The following is a 20609-nucleotide window of genomic DNA, read 5'->3' as shown; positions in this document are numbered from 1 at the left end:
GTGAGATTAAGATAAGTTATCTAAGAAGATTTAAGGAAGAATTATGTGTCCAGAGGCAGTTTTAAGTAATATATATTGTTTCACTGCTTGAACTAATAGCAATAACATTTCCAAGGCCAAATATAATAGAAAATTTCTGAGATTTTTATTGAAATCATCTTAGATTTAAAATCACTATAGAAAATATCACGGCATGTGTATTTCAGAAAGACCTGTTTTTATGAACATCAAGCTGTGAGAAAATCATTCATTACTTACCCACTGAGTAAAAATCATCTTATTTAATAATGTTGAAGAAGCAATTCTTTTCATGTGGGGCTAGATTTTTCTTAAATAGCTACAAAAGTGTTCATCTTCAGTGTCCACAGTTGGAAGGGAGGACTTAATGGTCATCTAGTACAGAGTTGTGGCCGAAATTGGGAAATACTTAGCAAGATAAATAAAAATGTAATTGAACATAGATGATGTTGATGGGTGGTTTTCTAAATCAGTATGTGATCCATTGGGATCTTTAAGGTTCAGTGGCTCCCATTGCTATTTGAGTTTGACACCAGTGGTAGTGTCCAACCCTTACTCATTAGGTGATTCATCAACTAGTTGTCGTCTAGTTTATTATATGAAATACCTAGAATAATATTAAAAGAATAAATACAGGTACAATGTCATCTTGTTAAACTTTTCTGTATTCAAATTGTTAAAAGATGAAGACTAAGATCTTTTGCTTGCATCTTAAACATCTGATGACATTGAAGGCCATAACATCCGAGTAGTCTTTCACTCTTTCCCCTTCCCTCACTCTTTACATCCCCATATTTGCTATGTCTTGCTCCACTTGTTGCTTCTACTTTAACTGTGACCCTTCATCTGCCATCAGTCCAGATCAGGCCCTCGTTATTGACTAGACTGTTATAATAGCGTCATTATTTGGTCCCTTTGCCACCCGTCTTTCCTCTTCTATATCCTTCACATAATCACTCCTACTCAAAAAACTTTAGAAGCACCCTATAGCTTATAAAACAAAATAGAAAATTTTCATCCTGACATTTAAGGTGTGCTACAATCTGGTGTCTCCCTACTGATTTAACCTAATTTCATCTACTTCCCTTTAGCTAATATGCATTCTAGCCATATTGGATTGTTAGGTGTTTCCTGATCTTGAAATGCCATCTCTCAACCTTATGAGAGATAGCACATCAAGATAAGGCATTCCTCACACCTAGAATACATTCCCTTTTTGTCTTTGCCTGTTAAAATCCATTTCTTTTTCTGGGATCTACTTGGCTGCTACTTTTTCCACAAATCCCTCTTTGATCCCCTCAGCTGAAAATTGTCTCCCATCTCATGCTTTCTTAGAGTACTCTCTGGATCTTTTATTTGTCCCCATCACATTCTACATCCTTTGTATTTGTCATTTTTAAACATATCATACCTACTAGTATATTGTAAGAGTCTTGAGGACAAGGAACTGTGTCATTTCTAATTTTTGTTTCCCCACAACCAGCATATAGTAAGCACTGAATAATTATATCTTGAATTACTTTTAATTCCCTTCTAATGGAAAAGCTACAGAAACACTTGAAACATGTAAGCTTTTGTTGGACTCTCAGTTATAGTCCCAAGCTGAGCCTCTTTTGCTCCTTGTTTGGGTTGTGAATGGCTCAGAGTGAATGTAAGTAGCAGTTGTTTCTCTTTTGGCCAAAAACCCTGAGGGTCTTCCCCTCCCAGACTGATTTTTTTTTTTTAACTAGGTAAAAGAGGCCTCTGCCTCATTTCTTACCTAATGTTAATCAGTGAATGGGTGTTGCCTCAGTCAGACTGAGACCTGAGAAGAACCTTAGCTTAAAAAGGCCAAGGTCTCCCACTGTATCCAGCACCATCTCTAGTCCTCCTGATCTGTATCTCACCACTGGACCAAGATGGCTCTGGAGGAGAAAGTGAAGCTGGTGACTTTTCACAGCCCTCCCTCACTTAAATCCAGTTTACTTCCATATCATAGCATCACCTTCCTGATGTCATGGTCCTGCTTGAAAACAAAGGATCAACAACAACAGCAGTAGTGCTGTATTCAATGTAAATTGCTCCAATTTTTCGGACCAGTTATTACTTCTTGGCTTCTACATGTTGTCAGAATAATTTTTTCAAACCCTGCCTAGCAATGAAAAAGAGGAGAAACAAAAAGGAAGCTGGGTGCAAGTGACTAGTAAGCAACAATTTTTATAAAATAAGTTTTTGTTGGTATATTTTGTTTTTATATTAAATACGTTTTTTATTGATTTCTTCCTTCCAAGAGCAATCCTTTAAAATAGAATAAAAATAAGTTCATCAAAACTAACCAACATGTCAAAAAATTCTGACAGCATATGCAGCGCTCCCTACCAATAGGCCTCTGCCTCTGCATCCCATGCCCACACAGTGGCAGGGGCTCTTATGGGTTCTCTTTGTTTGGGGGAAAGAAGGTAGTTGCCTGTTCTAATTTTTAAAAATAATAACTAACATTATTGTACAGCTTGTAGCAGCTGGCCTTCTTGTTTGTTCTTCCCTCTTTTGGTCTAGCAGAGGTCTTGAATTTTAATTTTTTGAGGGAAGCTCAGATTTGTGCAGTATTCGGGAACATGTTACAAGGATATGAATCATCAGTTTAGTGGCAGAAATATGTTAGTATTGGCAAGTATAATGTAGTCAGTTTAGAAAGAGAAAATTAAATCATATTCTGAAATATCAGTTATAATTATCAATCACTGCTATTTAATAATTCTTTAAGGTTTGCAAAGAACGTTACAGATATCTCATTTTTACCCTCACAACAATCCAGAGAGGTCATTGCTATTGTAATCATCCCCCATTTTACAGATGAGAAAACCAAAGTTAAGCGAATTGCCCAGGATCACATAGCTAATAATTTTCTGCAGTCAAATTTGCTCTCAGGTTTTCCTGAATCTTGGTCTACTCTGTCTGCTGTACTACCTAGCTCCTCCATTATTGATGAGACCACTAATCCACTGTCCATTTCAGCTAAAATGCCAGCAGAATGTGACGTGTTTATGGGAAATGTATAAGAAACAAAACATAAGAGTCAAATTCTACTTTTATATGAGACAATAATGTGTTTACTGGCAAACAATGAATTTCTTGTTTTTTGTGCCTCGAGAAACATAGTAAAACCAGAAAAAAACACTAGAAGGGCAGATAAAATGAACAAAGAGATGAAAGGACTTTCATGTAAGAACAGATTAAAGAAATAGATCCTTTCAAGAAAGACAAATGCTCAAGGCATATTTCAAAAGTTTATGAAATCAGAAAGGCTATAATGTGAGGATGGACTTCATCACCAAATCTTGGAATCTTTGAATTGAGAGATGATTCTTAAATCATTATGTTGGTTTAGGTATTTCTATATTATTAGTTGTTATAGTATTATTCATAGCTTACATTTATAAAGGACTTTAATAAATAAAATATATTTAATATTTTCTCAATACTCTGAAGTAGTGAAAAAATTATTCCCATTTTACAATTGAGGAAACCTTGCACAACAGGTAGTATGAAAGAGAAATCATAAATTGTTAGACAGGATGAGAGGGATCTTGGAAATCATCTAGTGCCAACAGCTTTAGATAATTCATGGATTATAGAGGAAAATATTAAGGTAAAGTTAGAGCTGTTTGGAGTCTATCTTTCAAGTTATGAAACCCTTTTAGCTACTACCAGAAATAGAACACTAGGTTAGATAGCTTGATGTTTCTTACTTTCCCAAATCATTTGTTTTTGCATTTCTATTCATTTCCTCATTGAATTGGTACAGAAATATAATATAGAATGAATATTGATTCAAATTTCTGTTTAGTTCAATAGGAAAAGAAGGCTTTCAGTCAGTTGAGTCTGTTGGCAGCCAGCAGATGAGTCTGAGCATTGGTGATGACAGTAGTTGGTCCAATCTAAGTTTCGAAGATGACCATCAGGACGAGAGCAGCAGTTTTCTTCATCTCAGTGACAGGTAACTGAAATTTTACATATGCATGCAATTCTCTAGTTTGTTTGGCCCTACATATTTCTTTATAGGTTCATTATAGAAAATCTTCACACCTTAATCTTGTAGATGATAAAAATGTCTAAAAATTTTAGATTGGGTGTTATTCCATGCAACAAGTATTTATTGTAAGTAGGGGGGAAATGCACTATGTGGAGTAAAGGGTTCTTTACAAAATGAAGTGTACTAGTAATAGTAGTAGCAGCAGTAGCTAAGCAAATTTTGTAATTAAAATTAAGACTTTTATTATTCACATTTGTGTTATGGGATGAAAAGTACTATTTTAGCAGTTAATATAGGAAAAATGTTTAATTGTTCTATAAATTAAAAAAATTAAATGCAAAATATAGAGTATGTAATAGTAAAATGCAGCTTGAAGTGTTTGTCATTATTTAACTAGTTTTATAATTCATAATGAGTTTGCCATGTTTATTATTTTAAGATAGTGTTATAGTAAAAGGTATTAGACAATGTATAAAGAAAGGATTTTATATTGGAGTAACACTAGAAGACTTAAAATTGTAAATAAATGTTAATTCCAAGTACTCTAAATTCTACTATGCCAACAACTGAGTTAAAGGTTATTTATATTTTTTATAACCTTTAATCTTTTAAAAAGTCTTTTCATAGACTTTAAAAGTCTAGCAGAGCATATTGATTAAAAGGTCCTGCCTTGGAGTAAAGAAGACCTGAATTCAAGTCCTTCCTCTGACACGTTAGCTGAGTACTTGGGTCAACTCTCAGTACTCTACTCAACTCTCTTAAAACTATAATTTGTAGGTGAGTTGCTCATTTGCATTTGTGGAGGGAGTTTCCAAACCGAAACTCTTTACACTGATGAAATCATAGGTCCAGACCAAAGCACGTGCACTCCCCTTGTTCATAGGATCACAGATTTAGAGCTGGAGGGAAGAAGAGAGGAAGAAAATTATCTGTAAAACATTTCAGTTGTCAAAGAGCTTGCAAATTCACATACAATATGTTCAATGTCCTTTTTTAAAAGGACTTTTTAAAAAAGTTTCGCAAAATGAGTAAATGATAAATGACTCATAACCTTTATATATACAAGTTGCAAAACTATAACCATTGTACAATCAAGTATGATTTTGAACAGCAGAGGGTGCTTGTATTATACCCATCTTCCCCCATATAATATTTTAGAAAATTTTATTAAATATTTTAAAATGTTATTTCTCCTTATTCATAACTGTTCCCAAAGTGTATTCCTGATAAAAACCTATGAAACACACTGACTAAAACATGCCTTTTGACACTAGCTTTTCCTTAATTTAAAAATTAGTAAAAAATAGTTTCTCTTGTTTTTATTATTTTCTTATACCTCCCAAGATCACGTATTTCTCCTAGGATTTTTTTTTAATTTTAATTTTTATTTCATTTATTTATTTATTTTGATTTTTTTGGTACTTTTTTTCAGTTATAATTCTAGAAATGGAAGTAGTTTCAGATTTTATGTTTCTAGGTTTTCATTTAAAATACAAAATTCCTGTCTTGATGCTGTTTTATTGTTCTGTGATGTTTATCCTGAGAAACTGCTGGAATCAATAAACTCTGGGTTCAAACTCTTTCCACTTTAACACTTTTAGTATAGTATACTTTTGTACTATTATTTTGTAACTTCATGAAGAATTGTTGTTTTTCATCAGATATTAGGCATACATTTCAGCATCTGTTACTCTGTAATATGGATATAAAACTTCTATAAGAAAACGATAGCCCTCACTACTTTTTATTCATTGTTCAGATCAGTGGGGGCAGGGGAAAGGAAAGGCTACTTTGGAGGAGGTAGGAAAAAACTAGAGAATGAGGAATGGATCTAGAAGTGAAGGGAGCATGGCCAGGGCATCTCATGAAATGATTGTTGGGGCCAGAGACTCTCCAGTCAAAAGAGGGGGTCTCAAGGTGGAGCTTACATGGTAAGCACTTAGTCAATGCTTTTGTCTTCACGTATTTCCCACTCAGAGAGATAGCTCAAATATATCTTGGTGAATGAGGTGTATGTTTAAATATTGATGTTTATTTAAGTACTTTGTTACCAAAAAGTCTGCTTGGTATTGAATTTAGCGAACAAGTATTGATAGTAAATCATAGTTTGATCACAGTTTACTATACCTATGAAAACCATTGTTGTTTCTTAAAACCGTATCAGAAAATTAATTCATTCCATATTTTTGAATAGGTAAGAGAATGTGAAAATAGATTGCAATTTACAACCAACCTATGGCTTTATTTTTTGTGACATTACTCATCAGTCATCTTTAGAAAACACAGCAGCTTTAAGCAAGATGCTTGAAGTGTGGATTTGTAGATATTTAAAACACATATTGATTTATCAATGAGAAATATGGAAGAAGATGTGGCGTACCACAGGGCTCTTACTCTTGGTTCTTATTCGTCATTTTACCAGTACCTTGAATAGAGTCCAGCTCTATCCAGTTTTTGAATTTGAGTGATACAAATCTAGGATGGAAACTAATAAATTGGAAAGATCTAAAAAAGTTTAGGGTAAAAAAATAACAGTGCCACAAGTACACAGTGGGGGAAACCCAGCATGAAAAATATCTGAGGGTTTTAATTAAGTATAAAGTTAATTAAGTATAAAGATAGTGATATCATTGTGTGGCACAGCTCCAAAAAACCTCTTGAAATTTTAGGCTTGACTTTTGGAAGACTAGTGTGCAGTATACTCACATGGTACTCAGCAATGAATAACTTTTTTATTGTACAGTATTATTAGCACAGACTTCTTTATAGTACTGGTTAACAAACAAAGTTAATAGAATAGCTTAAAAATTATAAGAAAGCTAGCTTGAAAGACTTAGAATGATTACAGATTATAGAATTAATTGTGCAGCTTTGTTATTTAACATATGTGATGTGTTAAGCTGTTCATGTTTTTAGAAATAAAGTGTTTTTGTAAATATTTTTGTAATTACAAGAGATATCTTCTGCAATCTCATTTAGTTTGAGAAATGTTTTATAACTGCTTATTGCAAGCTAACAGATTTATTATTATTTTAATTACTCAAATTTTAAAATTGCATGTTGAAAGTTTCTGTAAGGAATTGCATCTAATTTTATTTCTAAGTACAGTTGCCATTTTCTTTGTAGTTGCTTTGCTGCAGTTTTAGAACACAATTATTTTCCTGTTTAGAAATGGCCATTGCTGTTCTTTTCCTTTTTATTAGGTAGCAGGGCATGTAGATGTAACGAATTATCTGTTTCATATTAAAGACTAGCCAACCCCCAAACTGCAGTAATTGTTTATTAGATGGGCTCCATTCATTGGTAATTTCATTTTTGTCAGACTTTTTTGGGGGGAGGGCAGGGCAGTTGGGGTTAAGTGACTTGCCCAAGGTCACACAGCTAGTACATGTGTCAAGTGTCTGAGGCTGGATTTGAACTCAGGTCCTCCTGACTCCAGGGCCAGTGCTCTACTCACTGTGCCACCTAGCTGCCCCCTGTCAGACATCTTTTACTTTGGAAATGGTGTTGTCTCCATTTCCCTCTTAATTGGAATGTAAAACAGGCATTGAAGGTCGCTTATGTAATTACAGTACTTTTACATAGACAGCATTAAAAACAAACAACACAATATATCAGAAGGTAGTCTTATTCTAAACTCTATTTTAGTAGCTTTTTTCCCTTTTCTAAACCATCCTCACATTAAAGATGGTTTGATTAAAAATTTGTCTGAAGCTTATTTGTTCACTGTGGAACCTGTTCCTTAAAAGTTCCTTCATTTGCTATTCTGTAATGTGTCATTTGTGTTCACTAGGAAATAGTCAAATAATGGGGAGAAAACCCATCTCAAATCAGTGTCTTTGCACATTACTTTTCAGGATAACACCAGCCATCCCTAATTACTTCTATGCATGGTGCTCCAGGCAATTTTGACAGTGGCAGAACATCATGGTGGGGTTGGGGTGGGGAAAGGAATACGCCTTTATATAGTACCTACTGTGTGCAAAGCACTTTGCTAAGTGCTTTACAAATATTACCTTGTTTGATCCTCACAACAACTGTGAGGTAGGTGCTGTTATCACCCTCATTTTCCAGTTGAAGCTATGGCATATAGAGGCTAAATGACTTGTTCAGGGGTCACACAGTCTGATGCAGGATTTGAACTCAGGTCTTGCTGAATCCAGGCCCAGTGCTCTGTCTCGTGCCACCTAGCTGCCTCTGCCTCTCTGTAGTAAGGACAGAAACATCTCTGAAGGAGAAGCAAGATCTATTTAGATCTACTGTTCATTTTCTAGTTCAGCTCTGTTTTCTTCTTCTCTGGCAGTAATGGTAACAGCAGTAGCTGGAGCAGTCTTGGTTTAGAAGGAGATATGTATGAGGAGAATTTATCCTTTCCAACATCAGACAGGTTGGTCTAGTCCAGAAATTTAAACAGATGAGTTTTTCATCACTAATGCATGAAATTATAATTATAAATGAATGTGTGTAACCCATGCAAGTGAATATCAACATGATTTTCTCCTAATCTTGGCATGGTTTTGCCTAATGAACTTATATTTGGTGAGATATGGCTACGTCAGTTATGAATGATATCTAATTATAAAGTAAGCTACTATTTTGCATGCTCTGCTTGCTCTTTTTTAACCCATCAATTATTATTTCCTAAAGAAGAGCTTGCTTCCTACAGAATTTCTGTTTTCTTTATCTTCAGTTCATGCAGGTTTTCTTTGGTATGGATGATCTCAAGTGTAAGAAAAATGAACTTTTCTGTACTCTAAAGAGAAATATCAATGTTATTATGTATTGAATGCCTAAATAAGTCTTCATGGCATGATAAAAAGACACTGAGTAAAACTTAAACCTTGTCTTCTAAGAGCTAAATCTAAGACAAATATTGTAGACTATTTTTGCATTTGAATTCTGTGTCTAAAATTACTTGGATATTTGTCACATTAAGGTAGGATTTCTGGGTCTCTGATTACCTATCCTTTAGAACCCATTGGCAGATCAGATTATAACAAGAAATGGTGTGAGAAGCAAAGCTTCCTTTTAATTGTTGTTTCTTGATTCTCTTTTAAACATCATATGTGTTACCATTTTCACATACATGATTATTGTATTTTAGAACTGGCTTTGTACATCGTTGGTTAAAATTTTATTAATGTTTGCCTTTTTATTTCAAAATACAGTGATGGAACAGATGATAAAGATGAAGAACATAAACATGCTACAGAAGGTAATGGATCTTAACTAAGAATATCTGGCATTCTATGGCACTTAATATTTTATAGAATATTTTCACATCCATTATTCTCACATTTCTTAAGATTTTTTTGTGTTCGTGTATTGTTCTGTATGACAAATGAATTACACACTATCAAGGTTGTTTTTGTAAATCATATCAAGAATCCCAAAATAATCTTGATTGAGTATTACTTATATAATTTTAATGAAATAGGCTAAGTACTTGCTAAAGTAATTAAATTCATATTAACATATGCCCTAAAATAATTATAAGAGATTCTTTCGATTTTCTTTTAGGTGTAATCATAGTTCACATAATATTTTGTATAAAATATGAAAACATACCCAAAATTCTGAAAATAGTATTTTATTATAATTGTGGCATAATGTTAGCATGGTCTTTTATTCTCAACCAGAAGATAAAAATATAGTAAAGTGGCTTTAGTTTCCAACTTAAGAATTCCAACTTATAAATGATACTTGAAATGTTTACCTAACTTAATCCTTCCATGCTCACATTATTTTAGGTAGTAGTTGAATATTTATTTTACTAATATAACTCATGTTGTATGGATATTTGATGCTGCTTTTTAGAGTCAGCAATCTTTTCAGGTTAAAAGAGTCATTTTTTGAAGTAGTCTTGGAATATAACTTTTTGAAGAGTTACGTTTTCATGTTAGTATATATTTTTTTCAATTCTGTAGTGATATAGGAATGATAGACTACTAACCTGGAATAGAATAAATGAAATATGCATAATAAGGGCTGGTGAAAATCTGCTTGGAGTCTTGCAAATTTAATCAGAAGGGTTAGATACCTTAGAGAGTCTCTACTGTGTGGAAAGAAGAATAGCAGATACACCCAGAAATTCACAAGAAACAAAATCCAATAAAAGCCAGCCGTAAAAACCCATGGCCTCTGGTGCTTGTACCCATATGTACAAAGTATGACTAACAAGTAAAGTCAAGTGGATACAGGGAGTCAAATTTGGCCTTGAAAGGTATCAGTAAGACTTCATATCTAAAAAACCTGAAAACTTATAAACTTAAAACTAGAATATGACTCTTGAAAGTTTAGTCATTGTTGAAAAGGAACAGGATGGAAAGCGGCTACAAGTTGTGGTGTTGATGTGGCATTGAGTTGGATTGTATACTAAGAAGGATATACTGTTATGAGGAAATCTTGGGACCTGAAGGGAAGCATAGTGTCAAACATTTGGGTGAAGATCCACAGTGGCAGGAACAGAAACCATCATGGGAAGTTCTAAACTCGGGTGAAGAGTCCTGTATTGAGAGTAGTAACTTGGACATAGACCTGGGTGTGAATCCTGGCTGTCATTCTTACTAGCAACGTGACCATGGACGACTCACATAAACTCTTTGAACCTGTTTCCTTATCAAAAACAGGAGCAATAATAGTTGTACTACCTAACTGGAGAAAGCAATGCTATACAAATGTGAGTTATTAGTCCTTCATTGAGTCCGACTCTGATGCCTTCTGTGTGCCTGATGTAGATAGAAACTCATATCGGTACATCAACATTCATTTAACCTTCGGGGCAACTGGGTATCTTGATTTGTTGAAATTTGGGATTGAGGATTAATCAGAAAACTTTTTTGGTTTAATCATTGTTATGCATTTCTTTTAGATTATAATACGATGAACATAATTGAATTTTTCTTTGAGGACTTTTTTGTGTGTCTCTGTGGTCGTTGTAAATGTCAGTTTTGATAATGTAATAGTATAGATATAGAAATACATGGTTTGGGATAAGTATATTCTTTCTGAGCCAAGGCATATCATGAATTTTTTTTTCTTAAATCTCTGAAAGTAGCTTGTGTTTGTGTATATGTTGTGGGGGAGTGTTGTTTCTTTTTTCATATAGTCTAAGAAAATTTCCAATTTTTTGAGTATTTTGATTGTATTCTAGTTAATTATGGTTTTATTGTGTGGTAAGTCTTAGTAACACAGTAGTGGTTTTTATACTTCTTCCCCCTGCTTTGTAACGGTTGTAATCAAGACAGTCTGTCACATAGACAAGACCCTAATTACCTTAGACTAGTTGTGCTTTCTGGTTGTATATCTTTGTTTGTATGTCTTTTTTGATCTTCAGTCTGATTTAATGGGAAAAACCCAAGACTAGGGACCAAGAAACATTAAGTTCTAGTACTGGCTCTGCTTACTCATAAAGTCGTTGATATTGAAGTACTAAATTTAGGTTATTGCTCCCTCACCAAGTACTGCTCTCTTAGTGAAATCTTAGGTAAGTCAATCCACCAGTGTTTCATTTTCCTCATTTGTACAATTAGGACTAGATAATCCTTGAGGTCCATCTGGCACTAAAATTCTGACTGTGTTCATAATGTGTGCATTCGTGTATGTGTGTGTGTGTGTGTGTATGTATGTGTGTATGTATCACTATGTATTTAACATTATAATATTTAGAGCTGGAAGCAAACTAGCCCAGACCTCTTCATTTTATATATGAGACAACTGTGGCCTGTCATATTAAATGACTTTTCCAAGGTCATGGAACTAGTTAGTGGCAGAGCTTGAACTTAATTTTTACCCAGTTAATTTAAAATCTGTATTTTCTGGTTCATGCATTTCCAGTTAATAGAATGTTGCTCTGTGTTTTTATTCCAGAATGTTAATTTCCTAGGTATTTTCTTTTCCCCCAATATGTAACTAATTTAATTACTAGTTGTAATATATTATTAATAATTGTTGTGTGCATTCATTTCAGCAGTTTAGCATGAAAATAAAGTTTATTTTGATATGATATGAGCCCATTTGAAACACAGAGTTTTTTAATTAACAGGGACTAGTTCCTCCTGTGCAATATGTGTTCCTTATATTTATAGAAAAGAGTATGTAGTTTTTTTTGAATTCACGTATGTCTGTATATACATATATGTATGTATATGTGTGTATATACATACATGTATGTATGTATTTCAGATTCATTTTGCAAGTAATTTATTTTAGGACTTTTGGTGACTTTTTTTTCTTTGACTTGTATGACTTATAGTTATAACTTTTAGACACTGATTATGTTATTCATAGCACTTTAGACAATCTGTTAAGCTTCAAAAGTATGTGTTTAGCTATAAATAAGTAGCAGGAGAAATGTATAATGGAGTTTACCTTTCTGCTAACTTAAAAGAAATGTTGCAATTTGTGAGATTTGCACTTTTGGTGACACAGTTAAAAAAATTGATTCCCATCATCCTTTTTTAGAATCATAAGAAATGGAACCTCCTTATTAATATTTGGAAAATATAGCATTTTGAGTTTGGTTTATGTGTTTCAAGTCCTGATTGTTTTATCTTAAATATTAGGTTTGGAGAAAGTTGGGAAGAAACTGCTAATAGTCAATATTGATATGGCCTCATGTGTTGTGGATTCTCAGCTGAGGCTTGCCCTTCAGTGGCTGGCTGCCTCTGAGGCTGAGGTGGAACAACTTTATTTCCATGACTCTGCAAAGAAAGAATTCATGCTGGTGAGTACCGTTAGAGGACTGCAGACCTTGTCAGTATCACTCATCCATAGGTCCTCTGTTGTCATGCTTTGGTAAAGGTGGCTATGGTTCAATATCTCCAGTAGGTTCACCACATAACAAGAATCAAGGAGCTTAAGTTAACGGTAGTTTTCTGTTTCAGAACTGTAATAATTTACCCACTTAATCTTATTTTATATTGTTAGCGGGCTTATTCTAAACAAAATCTTCAGGTCGCCTCTTAGTGAAGAAACATAATCTGCTTTTTGAATTTTATTTATCAAGAATATCATTAGCATTTGATTCGCTGATAAAATAATCTTGTAGATGTCAGGACTTGGGCCCTTCTAATGAGCTTAAATTGAAGCCGTTAGCTTTATAGTTTATCTCATTGAAGTTTGAATATTATGCTATATTCATTGTTTTACTGGTGTGCTATGTGATAGCACAATCTTAATGGTCTAATTTCATCAACCTGCTGTAGTATAGAGGCATGTTTTGATAGTATAGACTTTGCATTCTAGGTTGTCTGTTTCTGTCTTTTTAAAAATACTTCCGTTTTATATATGTCATTTTTCCACAAATAATTCAAGACCAATTTATTCTATTGTTAAATTGTTTAGTTGCAAAGGATTGTTTATGATCACAGCTTGGCAGTAAGTTGTTTTTTTATTGTAATTAAGTTGTAATTAATTTAGCAATTTAAAGAGCATTATAGACAAGCTTATGGCAGAGTTAATACGTATAGTTCTTTAGGTGTGTATGTGTTTTGAGAATGCTTAGCTTTTTAAGAACCAGGACCTTTGTCTTCCTTGTGTCCATCGGGGATAGAAGGTGCATGTGCTCCCCACCCCCTGCCACTTTTTAGCCTCTTTTTCCTACAGCCCCACCTCCCATCCACGTGGTCTAACTCACTGGCTGTTTCATTTTTCCATTCTTGTTGATAATGATGAAGCTGGGGGCTAAGGGAAAGCTGATAAAGGTAGCTAGATATACAAGCAAAAAAATTTTATATATCTACAGTTTGTATTTTTCAATGTGAAAATATTTCCATCCTAACTCTTAAGCTGAACAGACACTTTTCAGCTACTTTGAATTCGTTAATTCAACAGTCATCTATTAAGCACTTGCCACATCTCTAAAACCAGAATAGGAATAATCAAATTTTATTAAATAAACTTGTCTAATAAAAGACTATCTTCTACATGTTTTGTAGAGATGCATTTTATACATCTTTATAAAATAAATTCAGGATTTGTATAATGAAAAAAATATCTAACTTAACACGTCAACTTGGGGTAAGATGATCTTCTCTGCTAATTGTGTGGCCTCAGTTTTCTCATTTTTAAAATGGGGATAATGGTATTTATATTACCTATCTCAAAGTGTTATTGTGGTTCAGATAAGGTAGTCTTTACGACAGTGCTTTTTAACCTAAAGTACCATATTAGCTAAATAAAAAGAAATCTGAGCTCTTAGTATGGAGATGAAATGTTTTGATAAATCTGCATAAATAGACCAAGTCCTGTTCGGTGAAATAAGTAATTAAAATAAGTTATAAAATTACAAATTTTCATGCAAAAAGAACTTAGGAATAATGGGGAAGATATAACTTGCAAACTGTTTTAAATATCATACCTGCTTTGTTTTAGGGTATGCTGAACAACCTTATAAGATGGCTCAAAGTTAATAATTAGTTTTTGATACAGCTCCAGGTTAACTTAAATAGATTGAATATTGGATTAGTAAAAATTCATCAAGACCAAACTTCCAGGGCTTAGCAGCTTTCACATAATTTGCATGCTAACTTTTGAGAGGGGTGATCTTTATTTACTTTGCCCCAGCCAGTGTTAAAAGTCAGTTTCCTCTTATCAGCATTTTTAGTATAAGTGAAATTAAAAAAAAAAACCCAAACTGTAGCAATCATACTGAGTGAGTTCTGGTGTGGAATTTCCTTGAAGAATTCAGTGGGGGGAAAATGGTGGGATTCATGGGTTAATGCATGTCACATAGTCTTCAGTTTCTTTGCTTGTCAGTTTCTTACATTTCTTCTTGGTGAACAGTGTATGTTATTTTAATAGTAGGGTGCTTAACATTATAGTGATATTTCATTATTGATTTCTGTATATTTTGATGGCATCAAGAAAGAAAAATGGGAGGGACAAAAATGTACTGAATATTTACGATGCACATGTGGCCTGTGGGAAGGCATTGTATAAAATGTAAATCAAAAAGAGGTAGGAGAATTACCCACAGAGTTAAAAATAGTGATTGACCTAGCTGTGTGATCTTGAGCAAGTCACTTAACCCCAACTGCCCTGCCTTCCCCCCTCAAAAAAAAAGTAATTGATAAAACAAATTCGTGATTAAATATGGGCTTACCAATATAATAGCCTCTAAAAGTATATATTGTCTGTAGTTAAAAAGTATCTTATATATTTTTCAGTTTTCGATTTAAGTTTGTGAATAGGAATGTTAGGGTTATGTAGAAAAAACAGGAAAGAGATGGGCAGCCTAGGGGCAGCTAGGTGGTGCCATGAATAGAGTGCTTGGCCTGGAATCAGGAAGACCAGCATTCACATCCAGCTTCAGACATTTAACTAGCTGGGTGACTCTGGGCAAGTTACTGAACTGTCTGCTGGTTTCCTCAACTGTGAACTATCGATAATAATAGCTCCTACCTCGTAGAGTCGTGAGAATCAGATGAGGTAATATTTGTTCAGCATGGTGCCTGGCTCATAAGAGACTCCCCATAAAAAGTTGTTTACTCATTTTTTTTTTCCTTTTTTCCTGTAGCAGAGAGGATGAATAGTCCCCATAGGTAGTTAGAACTCTGAGGGCTTTGAAGGAGCTGCCCTACAGTAACTAACCAAGACTGCTCTGAGGCTTATCTCCTAACATCCTTCTTTTACCAGTCTGGCTCAGTTTGTCCCTATGGGAAGAAGACCTCAACTCACGCTTGTTAAAATAGAAGCATTCTGGGTCAGTGTTCAGCTTCCCCAAAAAAACCCTCACTCAGCATATTTTAACTCCCTCCAGTAGAATGAAGACAATGTGAAATGGAAGTTTTTATTATTTTAAACTTAGTCATATCTTACTTAACCATGAAAATTTCCTAAGTTGGAAAACCATATTTCAGTTGAACCTCAGGTGTATTCTCTCTCAAACTCACATTGTGTTGTGAAAGGAAAATCCCCATCCCTTTATTAATATTTGGCATCTAAGATTTCTTGTCATTAATTGAAGGTGTGACAAAATTCTTTAGGTTGAGGATTTCCTGTTGTATGAAGCCTTTACACTAGTTCTTGAAGTTCCAGGTTTATGTAGTGGTATCATCATATAAGACACAGGGCCTTTTCTTGGAGATAGGCCTCTAAACATCAGCAAGGAAAAGTGTTTAGCTTGAGGAACCTTAGTTGATTTGAGTAATGCCTCACAGTGGAGTTCTTAGCAATAAAAAAGTGTTTTAAGAACATCTCATAGCTGTCTGATTCTTGGTTAACTCTTTCTGTGTTTTCTTTTTTTGCTAGCTTTCAAAAAGAGTACGGGAGAAAGAATGGAAAGTGGGAGACCTCTTACAGGCAGTTCTTAAATATTATGAAATGATGGAAAAGGCTTCTGATGAGGAGAGATGCAAACCTCTGTTTTGTTGGATCTTGGAAAATGCATAAAACAAATCCAGCCACTGTACATTTTATTCCTCCTTTTGAGTGAAAAGATATGTATGCAGGATAAAATGTAACTAACAAACATTAACATTGTTATAGCATAGTTGAAGGTGAATAAATAACCTTTTTTGAGTTATTTGTGATATATACACAATATGATAATCCAGTTCATATCTTTGTAATCTGTATTGGAATATTATCTTCATTTATTCTTCTATCTATATGTCATATTCAGACTGAGAAATTGGTATATGAAGGAAAGTCTGATGATGAAGCTCTCAGGTGACTTTGTCTCGCAGGATTTTCATTGTGTCCAGTAGTGCTGCTAAAAACTACATTTGTGATTTATTGAATACTCTTTTATTACTGAGATGGCTGTTAATAGAATTTAGCCAGCTAGTAAGATTTATAACACTTTTACTTGCTACAGTTTTGCAACATACCTGCCCCTTTGGGAAAAAAATAGTATTAATGACTAATTTAACATCAGTTATCAATAAGATTGAGGCTAGTTTTTTCTTCTGGAAAAATTTGTCATTTGGCCAATCTTTTTAAATCATAGTTTTATTTTTCATAGTTAAGATACTATCAAACTTCCTACTGTAACTGCTTGAAACAGAACAACATAATTTATTAAAGAGCAGATACATTAAAATTTTAAAGTTGCTACAAACACCAGAAGTGATAGCTTTCATAATCTTTGATCACGTAAAACAAGTTATTTGCCAATATTGCCAATTTGTGTTGGAGTAAAAGTGTGTATGTGAGAGTGTGTGTAAGTAAACATCCCCTTGGCTTTGCAAATGATTTTTGCCCTATTTCTAAGATTTCGTTCTATTTTACTTGTGTCTTAGGGAGAACTCACTGTTGAACATTATAAAGGTGCTTTAAAATCTGACATCACAACAAGAAGAGTTTTGATTCTCTTTGTTGCTATTTACATATTAAATTTCTAATTTTACCCTATAATGTAATACTGAAAGTAGAGATTATTTAAATTGAAAGATAATGCTAGAGCAAACATGCTCTTCATAGAGAGAAACAGTCATACAGTTGATTGATAGATTTTACAACAGCACTACTATCTGGTATCAGTTTCTTCAGAAGAGGTAAGACCTTACCAAATTCCAGAAAATGTGATATTGGGCCTGTAAAAATTTTTTTTTTAACCTTATATGCTTTTTTTCTACAACATGGTATTTCACCAACCCTTTGGATGAAATGTTTCCTACTACTTGTCTTTGTAAACTGCAAGTTGATACAAGCTAGCGTTTAGGAGATACGCATCATATTACATCGTAAGTTTTTAATTCAGCTTCCCGTTTTACCAATAGCTGGAAAGCCTTCAACACATCTCTCATTGTGGGCACTTCTGTATCTGTTATCTTTTTTCCTGAGCATCAAATATGCACAGAATAAAAGGCATGATCTTTTTTCAGAGCATTTACATTGACTAATAGTATTATTGTTACAGTGAAGTTCTCTCTCCCTTTTTTTTTTTTAAGCAAAGTGCTAAAAAGTATTTGAATACCTTCTGAGATTTTGTGGCAAACTTTGAGATTGTTTTATATAGGAAAACTGCCAGAATAGACCAAACCTTTACCATTTCTGTTATTTCATCTTGAAGTTGTTTTTGTGTTTTTTTTTTTTAATTGGACTGAGAAATGCAGGAAATACTAGGCAGAATTTTTGCTACTTTTTCAGACAATGAGATGAAGCACCAGGGGGCTGCTATAAATATTAAGATTATTTTCTCTTGTTAACCATAAAGTGGGTTAATTGCGTATTAGATTTTAGATTGTATTTTTCATATCTGTTTTTAAAAAATCTGTCATTGCATTTAAGATGCATAATCAATTAGCCGCAAACCAAAATTTTGAATTTGTTTTATTCTGAAGTGGCGATATAACTAATTGCTTTGCAGATCATTTTCCAAACATAGAGGTTTTTGTAAGTCTCTCAGTAATTCTTGTTTCAGATTAGATTCTGCTTATATTCTTGCCTCCCTCACAGTTTTTTGGAACATTACTGAGTTCAGAGATCCATTATAGAAGTACAGAGTTGTTAATAAATGTGATTACTAAGAGTAAAAAAAAAAATTATGGAAATTTCGTATTCGTATCAGGACAGTGACATAGAAGTCGTTTTTAAGTAGATGTCATTATAGGCATTACTTAAGTTTCTTTGTAGAGAGAAAATAGTGGGGCTCAAACAGTATATTCAATCCCATCGTTCAAAATAATTTTAAAAATGCATGCGTGTGCTTGTGTGTGTGTGTGTGTGTATGTATGTGCGTGCGTGTGCACGTGTGTGTGCTGTGATTGTGTGTGTGTGTGTGTGTGTGTGTGTGTGTGTATGAGAGAGATTTTTCCAATGATATTCCAGTTCATTTTGACTGCTTAGGTTATGCTTTAACTCTGTTTGGGACAGCTGTCATTGACATTTTTTGGTGACGAAAACTGCTTGATGTTCTAATTTCTTAAATTGTCCAATTTGTGGGGATTTTAATCCTGATGAAATGTAATGACATGTTCTGACCCGTTTAAAGTTGTGATTTGTGTGGAAATTTTTTTTGTAAATTAGTTCCATCTCAAGCCATTGCAAGAAGTGTAGAAATAAAAATCTAAAAAACTGAAGATAAAATGAGATATGCCTTAGTACATCTTTGTTTTCAGATTGATTAAAGTTTGTGCTAAGATTTGATTCTTTTACATGGTCACTTTCATGAAAAGAGATTTATCATATTTTTGGTATGTTTAAAATTAGTACCTGATTTATTTAAGATTCTTTGTTTTACACAACTGATTCCTTCACAAACCACAGAGAGAATCTCAAGGTTTGATAAGGAGTGGGGAAAAATTTGACATCCCTTTGTCAAGAAAAGTCTTATGGATATATGTGGTAGTGTCTTTATTTAAAAAATGCTTGCAAATTTTAAATAAATTATCTGCAAAACTTAGTTTAGCCTAAATAATGAGTTTTATTTTGCTTCTGAGAAGAGTTTAAATTGCTTACTAAATGTGCCATTCAGTAACATAAAAATGAATAGCTTACTTATGTGGCCATGAAGGAATTGGAACTAAACTTTGCATTTGGAAGAAAGTACTATCTCATCAATGTGTATTTTGGGTGCTGGTTCAACAAAAATTATCCTTCAAGATCTGATATTATCAGTAATTCAACCTATTAATATATCATACTTTGAAATCTACCATTTCCTAAGGTAACTTTCCATGTCTTTTTGTGGAGGGGAGGAGAAGGATGGGAAGCGAAGGGAAGGGAAGGGAAGAGTTCAGTGGAAATAAGGAGCTCCTTGTTCATCCTTTGGGTGTGGAAGAGCACCCAAAATTACACATCCTGTCACCAGCACAAGAAGTTTATACAAATTAGTGGATATTGGTGATTATTAGTACTAGAAGGCAAAAAAAAAATTTTTTTTTCTGTTTTCTTTCTTTGCTGCTTTTTTCTTTTGGGTGAAAAAAGGAAGAATTTTAAAATGTCAAGCATTTACTGTAATCTTGTTTTGAAGAGACAGATGAAGTATTAGCTACTCATGTTTTGTAACATTGTGTACATTCCTTTTGTATAGGTGAAGTTATAGTTCTACAAGTTCATTGTTAGTTTTGAATGGTATTTAATATTAATTGGATTTGCTATTTTTGTTATTTGTGCAGTGGTACAGTAATTCACAACCTTAGTTTAATAAGTCAGACGTATACTGAAAACAGTAACTCTTTATGTAACTCAGTCTTGTATTTTGTAATGGTGGCATTTTTTGCTATTCAGTAATTTCATGGTATGTTCAGTTTTCAAATGATGAACTCCAGTTGCACTCAGTTGTCTTTGTTTTCACAGTGGCTTAAAAATAAACATTTCAAAAAATACTTTTGTAATAAATTTACACTTTTTATTTTACCTTCTAGGACAAAATTTTTAAGTCTTTAATCTCCCAGCTTCCCTATTAATTTCAGGATTCTATTGGACTTGGTTTTGGTTATTCCCTAAGTGATAAACTTTTCTGTTAACCAAAAACTAGTGGTATTTGGATGGATTTGCTATCTTTTAAAAATGTGAAAGGGGCAAGTAATTTGTGGTCATCTAAGTCAGAGGTGTCAAACTTGTGGCCTGCCACATACTACCTGTAAAACTCTGAAGTGCAGCCCAAACCAGATAAAAATGTAGTTGGAAG

General features: G+C 33.6%; 1 protein-coding gene across 4 annotated transcripts in view; it reads left to right on the top strand.

Annotated features, from left to right (window-relative positions):
* AKAP11 (A-kinase anchoring protein 11) overlaps positions 1–20335 on the top strand; it is a 78485-nt gene extending 58150 nt beyond the window's left edge. For all 4 annotated transcript variants that reach the window (XM_036757511.1, XM_036757512.1, XM_036757514.1 and 1 more), the window contains 5 exons: positions 3845–3994; positions 8334–8417; positions 9199–9245; positions 12595–12755; positions 16283–20335. In XM_036757511.1, coding sequence (XP_036613406.1) covers positions 3845–3994; positions 8334–8417; positions 9199–9245; positions 12595–12755; positions 16283–16423 — 583 coding nt within the window. In that variant the 3' untranslated portion in view covers positions 16424–20335. The remainder of the gene's footprint in view (positions 1–3844; positions 3995–8333; positions 8418–9198; positions 9246–12594; positions 12756–16282) is intronic.
* Positions 20336–20609: the final 274 nt, after the last annotated feature.

Source organism: Trichosurus vulpecula, chromosome 4 (assembly GCF_011100635.1).
Source record: "Trichosurus vulpecula isolate mTriVul1 chromosome 4, mTriVul1.pri, whole genome shotgun sequence".
Taxonomy (NCBI): Eukaryota; Metazoa; Chordata; class Mammalia; order Diprotodontia; family Phalangeridae; genus Trichosurus; species Trichosurus vulpecula.
Note: the sequence above shows the minus strand (reverse complement) of the source record. Positions and strands in the feature narration are given on the sequence as shown.